This window comes from Nelumbo nucifera, chromosome 4 (assembly GCF_055504915.1).
Source record: "Nelumbo nucifera cultivar China Antique chromosome 4, China Antique-T2T, whole genome shotgun sequence".
NCBI classification, from domain to species: Eukaryota; Viridiplantae; Streptophyta; class Magnoliopsida; order Proteales; family Nelumbonaceae; genus Nelumbo; species Nelumbo nucifera.
The window spans coordinates 3,023,453-3,031,540 of record NC_142652.1 but is presented as its reverse complement, the minus strand read 5'-3'; the positions used below and the strand labels follow the sequence as shown (position 1 = coordinate 3,031,540).

Below are 8,088 nucleotides of genomic sequence, written 5' to 3'. Positions count from 1 at the left end.
ATTATTGAATTTTGATAATTCTTGAATTCTTGAATTATCTTGGGGTAATCTTGAATTCTTGAATTATCTTGGAAGAGTTTTGATAAGCTTGGATTCTTGATAAGTCTTGAAGTCTTGGAAGAGTCTTGATGGATCTTGAGTTATCCTTCCTTGGCTTATCTTGGACTCTTGGCCTTATCCTAAGAGCTGCCGCCCCTAGGAGGGAGATGGGCCTTGGGGTGGGCCTCCATCAAATCGGGTCTTAATTCAGAATGCATAAGCCATTTCATGCCTATTACCTAATTATGTACTGGCAGACTTTTCTCTACTGAAAATTTGAAATCATCCAATATCTGAGCAGGAGTAAATCCAAAATAAACCCAGAAGCTAAGCTACATAAGTTCCTTACATAAACACAAAGCATACACATACAATATTTAGATCACCTCCATTTCACTGTCAAAGTGAATTATTTATGAAGAAGACAATTAAAGTAGCTAGAACTAGTTAACATCCTTCTTCACACAAAACTAAAACTCTATTTTAAGCATACTGCTGGGAAGGAAGATAGATCCGTGCAGCACTAGCACTTTCAACGAAGGGAGGAAACAGGACGGTGGAAGGACAATTGGTGGTAGGTGAAACTGGGCACTCAATGAAGTCAGATCCAGAAGTGTCTGTGCACATGTAAATTTCATACATCTGATAGTAACCGGACGTGTTGACATTGCAGATGATTGTAGGAGTGTATCCAGTTGCTTCTTCAATAGCTGTCGTGATTGCGTCCAAGCTGTAGAAGTCACCATTGGGTTTGATTCCTGCAACGACAAGATCAAGATAAAACGGAAAAACAAGAAATTAAAGCTCAAGTTTGTGCAGTGGAGTAGTGTTTAAATTGATTTTAATTTAAATTAGTTTCAACTCAAACCTAGTCCATTAATACCCGTATTAATGGACCAGATATCAATTTAATGTTTAAATTGATTTTAATTTAAATTAGTTTCAACTCAAACCTAGTCCATTAATACCCGTATTAATGGACCAGATATCAATTTAATCCGACCCAATCGAATATAAATTCATTAGAGATGGATCAAATTCAATCCAATCCAATAAATACTTTGGACCCATGACCCTGGTCCAATTCAATATAATCTATCCAATCCGTCCAAAAGTGATTTTGATTTGAATAAGGTCCAACCCAAAACCAAGCCATTGACACCCTACAAACAGTTCAATTTTAAGCTAATAATCATCAATTCAAACTTCAAATTACCGGCATCCTCAAGGACTTGGAGCATATCCACTTTGTCCCTTAAGTCGAGGTTCGCTTCGAAGTATCCGTGTTGATTCAATACAAGCTCTGTGCAGGTCCCAAATTTCAACCAAATGTATTCCCAATATGACTGACCATTACTGGGCAGGAAAACGTTGTCCAACTAGTTTCCAATCTGCTAATAAGGTCTGATACCTACACCGGAAAAAAAAGGGAATTGGATCAGAAATTGATTAAGCCTGCGTTTATTTATGGAAAACAATATAAATTTTATGCTATGAGAATGAATTATGACCAACAATCCCTTTGTAAACTGTAGGGCTAAGATTTTTGGGGTAGACTGAACAGTAAAACCCTTTTTTTTTATTTTTGAAGAAAAAGATCATGGTTTTTAAAAATGAACCGGTCAGGGGTCTGGTTATCAGTTTGAACAGTTTAACCGGTTCGAATGATTAATCGGCCAGTTCAGTGGTTTGTTGACCAAAATCAATGATTTTAAGGGAAAAAACGGTTTTGGAGAAAAACGAAACTGATCAGATAACCGATTCCTGATTTTTACGATCCGGTCCGGTCCGGTTTTAAAAACAGTGAAAAAAATAATAAGGCAGTTTACCTTATAACCCAATTTTTTGTGGAGGTAATTGCATAAAAAGGAGTTATATTTATTCCTATTAATATTTCCGAACTTTTCGAATATGTTAGATGTACCTTCAAGTTTCTTCCGGGGCAATGGTGCATCTCATGTTGCTGAAAAGGGTACGAGTCTAATGGGATTTGGTTTAGCTTAGGGATACAACCCTACAGGTGCAAGCTTCGGACTTAGGCTGGCCCAATCCGAGGACAACTTCAAGTTTACCAATCGATGCTCAACACGAGCATAATGCAATATAATTTCAGCTGGATTTGGGCTTGGGTTGGACCAGGCTAAGTTTAAACGAGCTTGAACAGACTTCTGTTGAGTTCGATCTATCTAACGCCTCAACCCAAGCCCGACCTAAGTTTTGCTTAGGCCTAAATTTTTTACTTTCTAGCTCAGGCTCAAACCATGTAAAAACTTAATTGGGTTTTGAGTCGGAACAGCCCTAATTGAACCCTTAGTTTAGCTAAACTCCGATTTTGTTGAGTAATTTTCTTGATTAAGACGAGTCTGAATCTGCTACATGCAACACCTTATGCAAACATTATACATAGGTGACTACAGCCACAGATCAGGAACATCCTTCCATGAATGACAACCTACAAGCATCGCAAGGCTGTAGTGTCCTGTACATAATGTGTTCAAGGATTTTACGTGGATGCCATGCCATGTTTGGGCTGCATGCTAATCCACAGGCTTTAAAGCCCAAGCTCAACATCACACAGGGGATAGGGTTTGGACCATGCCTGGTGGCCGGTAAGATCCACTTTACAGTTACGTGGTTTTAAAGAATGATCCAGAAATGGAATCGTTCTGGCCATTGGTCTTGGGTTGATGGTTTGACCATCCGGTTTGAACGGATGACCTGTTTTAATAATAAAAAATAAAAAATGGCCAAAACCAATAAATGGGTCAACGGGTTAATTGTTTGACCGTCTGAGCCAATGGGTCATTGACCAATTCAATGGTTTTTGGCCAAGGATTGGACTTGGGGTAAAACGGAACCGGTTGCCTGGACGGTTCCCAGGCCAAACGGTCCGACTGTCCGGGTCAATGGCGGTTCGAAAACCATGTACAACTCTACCTAGGGGATGGCCAAAGCAGAGAGAGAAGACATTCTGGATCAGATAAGCACGTTCAATGACCATTTAGAAAAATTTTTGATGCCCATCCCTTAAAATACTCCCAAATCCCAACCTATCATTGAAAAAGATTAAAAACTGCTTTTGACAAATGACAATAATTAAAAATAAAAAATGGCTAAAACCGTTAAATGGGTCAACGGATTAATGGTTTGACCGTCTAGGTCAATAGGTCATTGACCAATCCAACAGTTTTTGGCCAGGGACCGGACTTGGGGTAAAATGAAACCGATTACATAAACGATTCACAGGCCAAACGGTCCGACCATCCAGATCAACGGTGGTTCAAAAACCATATACAACTCTACCTAGCGGATGGCCAAAGCGCGGAGAGAGAAGACAGTCTGGATCAGATAATCACCTTCAATGAATAATTAGAAAAATTTTTTGATACCCATCCCTTAAAATGCTCCCAAATCCCAATCTATCTTGAAAAAGATTAAAAACCACTTTTTAAAAATGACAAATGACAGTCTGGTCCGAGAGAAGATGACAACACCCATGGCGCCTGTTACCAAAGTGGAATGTCCGAGATTTTCAATCCTGGCTTCCAATCGATGGTTTGGTAGAGGCTGGTGACAAGCTTTTTGGCAGAGCTCCGGCCACCAGAGGCAACGGAGGTACACAAGAAAACGTATTCATCTATTATCATAACATGGAAATATCCCATATAATATTTTATGGGCACTAACATAGAGGTGTAAATCGGGTTGTATTGGTGTATCACCTATGGCCCGGTATGACCCAGCATGAATTTGGACCGGCCTGACACGATGGTCCATGGGCCGTGTCAGGCCCGACACAATTGTGAGGGTTGTGTTGGGTGCGAGGTTTTAGATCCACGGGCTGAGCTAACACGGCACGATCGATAACTTTGGTCTGATTCATGATCCGACTTGGCCCATAGACCAGCCTGCCTCACGACACGAGCTTGAACCGTGGGCTGTGCCGAACTTACCCCAATTATCTCAGGGGAGAGCGACATGGCTGAGGATGACCTGTTTTACACCTCCACACCAATGGTTTCCACCAATGAGAGAACGATCCGAGCAAAAGGGGTCGTATCAGCCAGTCATAGGCTCATAGCCACCCACACCAATCTTGGCCAACCAAAACGTCATTCTTCATGGGAGCATAAAGATATATCCTTTCTGCTATTCCTGTGTTGTTGTGCTCGAAGAAACATTAACATACAATTTCTTGTGTCTCAAAATTGAAATCCATTTGAGAATCAATTTTAGGAAATACAATAACCATAAACCGAAGCAAATAAACTTTGATACTTTCTGCTTCAAAAAAACCGAAGCAGGGAAAGAAAACAGTAAAACACTAATAAAAAAAGTGTTGATTCGAAGATCGTTTTAAGTTGAAGTCATTTGCTAAGGCTCGGTTTAGGAGTACAAATGTAAATATATACAATATAAATACAAACAAAATGTTATTTCGAACATATTAAAAAAGGGAAAGCAAAAGGTTGAAAATTTACACATTGTATATATTGGTGATTGGCTGACTGCTAATGGAGGGAGAGAGACTCAGGGAAGCCTCGGAAGAAGATAAAAGGTGGGGTGCACGGATGAAACAGCGGGACTGCGGGACCACGGGGATTTTGCCTTTTTTCTTTTAAAAAAAAAGGAAATGGCTTTTCACGCTTAATTACAAAGTTGTCTGTATATTGCTTGTGACGTGTCAATCATTCGTTTGACGGAAAATTCCTCCGACTGCCGCCGGTTGGAGAAAAATCAGATCCCGACTTGCCAAGGAGCCTCCCGCTCCCGAAAACACCCCAAATGTTGGGAAAGAAAGAAGAGAAATAGACGGTGGCTCAATATAATAAGTTTTCTGGCTGTTTGTAGCAGAGAGACTTTGGATGCAATCAAGCTGTTAACCAGGGTAGGGGGTTCTAAAGCCAAAAGTTTCAATTGAAAAGAAAAAAAGAAACTTCGATTTTCGAGCTTCAGGCAAAGCGTATGCTTCCTATAATTTGGTCGATCGCCTGGTATAAAGAAAGATAAATTAAGAGGAGTAGGTACCTGGGATGAATTGAAAGTGTTGCTTGAATCACAGTATGAGATGGATGACCCGTTCTTATAACGTGGAAATAGCCCATGAATGCTAAAATTTGCCGCAGGCATTCCTGTGCTTGGCGTGCAGCATGTTATCGATGTTTCACAGTATGAGCCTTGCCACTGAAACAAAAATGAGAAAACCAATAATAGACAACGTAGCTCTACTCTTTATACCAAGACCAAGATGAAAGTAGAAGAGAGACAGACTGAAACAAATATTATTAATTAAACCACAGAGAGAGAGAGAGCAATAGTCACCAGCTGAGCAAAGATTTGGTAATCAAAAGCTCGTGAAACACCTAGAGCTGCTAATATTACAAGAGTTTTAATGAGGAATGAAGAAGGGGGTTTCATGGTTGTTTGGCTGCTTGATTATTCCACACTGAACACACACTCAGTTTAGTGATGTTGAATGGTATCTGCGTCTCCATATATTACATATTTATAGGCAAATAAACAATATGCATGGTTAATTATTTATTAATATATAAAGCAGATGTTATCATGTATTATACGGAGTAATTATTTCAATGAAAATTTAGGATTTATTGATTTATTCTCCTCTCAAATTATTATTTACTTTTGGAAGAATGACTGTACAGAATTTATAAGGACTATAATTTCAGAATTCCGCGTGGACTGCAGTGTACTTTTTCATTAATCAAAAGCATGTACCAAAAGATGACAATTGACCATTCATGCCAGTTTTGTAGCATCATAGCGACTGTGCGGGGCCAAAGCATTGAAAATCGTGCAAGAAAATATATTGCAAAATTGACATATGTAACTGTAGGCAGGGACCAAAATAGAAATCGTAAAATTGACATACTGATTTGTAGCATCAACAAGGGTAAAGTCTAGACATGGAGTTGCATGTTGCTTAATTTCATCTTGGAATGAGGATATTAAGGTAGAGGAGGCTGTTCCTATTTGCGTGCTTGTATATATCTTAGAAAACTATACTTTATGAGATAAAAAATTATTTATACATGCCTGCCCTGCAAAACATAAACACCCATTTATTAATGAACACTTAAGAGCCATTAATAGTAAAGCTTAGATTTTTTTAATCCCTATTTACACCATTGAAACTGTTAACGTGTAGTGTTTCTTGTCTTCTGGAAAAACCCAACCAACACCCCGCTCCTTGTACCCATCAAGGCAAATTCTCCTTTTCTCTCTATTCTTTTATCCACATTCAGGGGTTCAATCATGGTTTTCAAAACCAGACCAGGTGATTGATTTTGTTTTATCTTGTAACCGTTATTTCATCAAAAACCATTGATTTGGTTAGTAAATCGTTGATTCGGGCGATTGAATCGTTCAAACTGTTCAATAATTTGTCCATTTTTTTACTTTTTTTTTGTTGAAACGGACTTTTCATTCGGTTCAAACGGTCGGACTGTTCGATTCGGAATCAGACCCCTGATCGGTTCGTTGTCTGGTTTGGTTTTAAAAACCTTGGGTTCAATGGTATTTGGAAATTTGATTTTAAATTCAAGATTCGACATAATCAAATCGAATTCAGATATAACCTTATTTGATTCAATAATTATTCGAATTCGACTAATTATTTAATTTTTATATAAAATATTTAAATATTCTATATAATAATTAAATTATATAAATAATTCATATATTTATATACTTTATATAACTAAAACATTTATTTTATATTCATTAATTACCTAAAATAATTAATTGGTCAAATTGAAATCAAATCGAATATTTAATTGACTTTGAATATTAATTTTCAATAATATCTATTAGATATCAAATTAAATTTAAATATCGAATTTTCTAATCAAATCGAATTCGAATATTACCTCATTTTATTCGAATTTGATCCATTTACACCCTTATCCTCCTCTCTTTTTTTTTTTCTCGAAATCGAAAAAACAACCAGTCCAAAGCCGTATTCTAACCTAGCCTACTTATCTTTCTTTTTTTTTTTTCGGGGATAAATAAACTGCACTCCACCTCAGAGTGAATGATAAAGGGTTTAAAACACGTGCACATTGTGTGTTTTATTTTGTCGTATTGTCATTGTCCGATATTATTCATTTATTTGCCGCCAAACCTCCCACTACCACTAAACGTGTTCTTTCAGATATTATTCAGCGAAATTGGAAATAAAAAATGACAAATCATATTCATCAAGATTTATGTTGTATTCTGATTGGTCAAAGTTGTTATGGTGTCATTTAATTTTCCTGCGTCACTGAAATGGCTATCACAAAAGCAACGATGCCTTTCCTTCTTTTCGATTTTAAAATTAATCGATACTTGGACCAAATGAGATCATCAAAATAATAAGGCCCTGTTGGTTTGCTTTTAATGTCTCTTGTCTCTTTCCTCTTAACACCTTTAAGAGTCATTAAGACTGTTTGTTTCTCATTTTATACACTTTTAATGTACATCAGATCATGTACAATATCAATAATGTTCAATTTACCTTTTATGTATTATTATTATTATTTGTAATAATTATTTAGTATTTATTCAATTATTTAGTAATTGATTGTTGTTAATAATTATTAACTATTACTAATTATTGTATCATTTACTTAATTAATAAATATGCAATTATTTTTTTTAATATTAATTAATTAGTGTTCATTTTCTTTAAAATATTTAATCATTTATATTTTTATTAATTACACTATTTACTAATTATTTTATATTCATTTAGTTAATTGTTAATAATTAATTATTAAGTAGTTAAACAAACTATCTCATTTCTAGGGTTAAAATTAGGGGTGAGCATTATTCGGCTAAAACCGAAATACCAGATTGAAAATTTTGGTTTTGATTTTTTTGGTTTGCCTCTTTTCAGTTTTTGCGTAATTTGGTTCAGTTAGTTCAGTTTTTAGGAATTCCAATTTTTGGTTTCGGTTTTCAGAGTTAGAAATTCGATTAACGGAAAAATCGAATTAATTGAAAATTACTTTATAATATGTAATACATAATATACAATATATAATA

The 8,088-nt window shown here is 36.3% G+C and overlaps 1 protein-coding gene across 1 annotated transcript; it reads right to left on the bottom strand.

The window, feature by feature from the left end:
- Positions 1–285: 285 nt before the first annotated feature.
- Positions 286–5,529, bottom strand: LOC104591840 (uncharacterized). Its single transcript, XM_010250899.3, has 3 exons — positions 5,362–5,529; positions 5,068–5,223; positions 286–797 (listed from the first exon to the last, which is right to left on the bottom strand). The coding sequence occupies exons 1-3, from the start codon at positions 5,455–5,457 to the stop codon at positions 510–512; spliced, it is 540 nt and encodes a 179-aa protein (XP_010249201.1). The 5' UTR covers positions 5,458–5,529; the 3' UTR covers positions 286–509.
- Positions 5,530–8,088: the final 2,559 nt, after the last annotated feature.

Excerpts from the sequence above, each read along its gene's own strand:
- LOC104591840 (XM_010250899.3), bottom strand. The coding sequence starts at position 5,457 with ATGAAACCCCCTTCTTCATTCCTCATTAAAACTCTTGTAATATTAGCA. Across the intron at positions 5,224-5,361 it reads ACCAAATCTTTGCTCAGCTG|TGGCAAGGCTCATACTGTGA; the intron begins GTGACTATTGCT and ends TTTTTGTTTCAG. Across the intron at positions 798-5,067 it reads ACACTTTCAATTCATCCCAG|GAATCAAACCCAATGGTGAC; the intron begins GTACCTACTCCT and ends TTGTCGTTGCAG.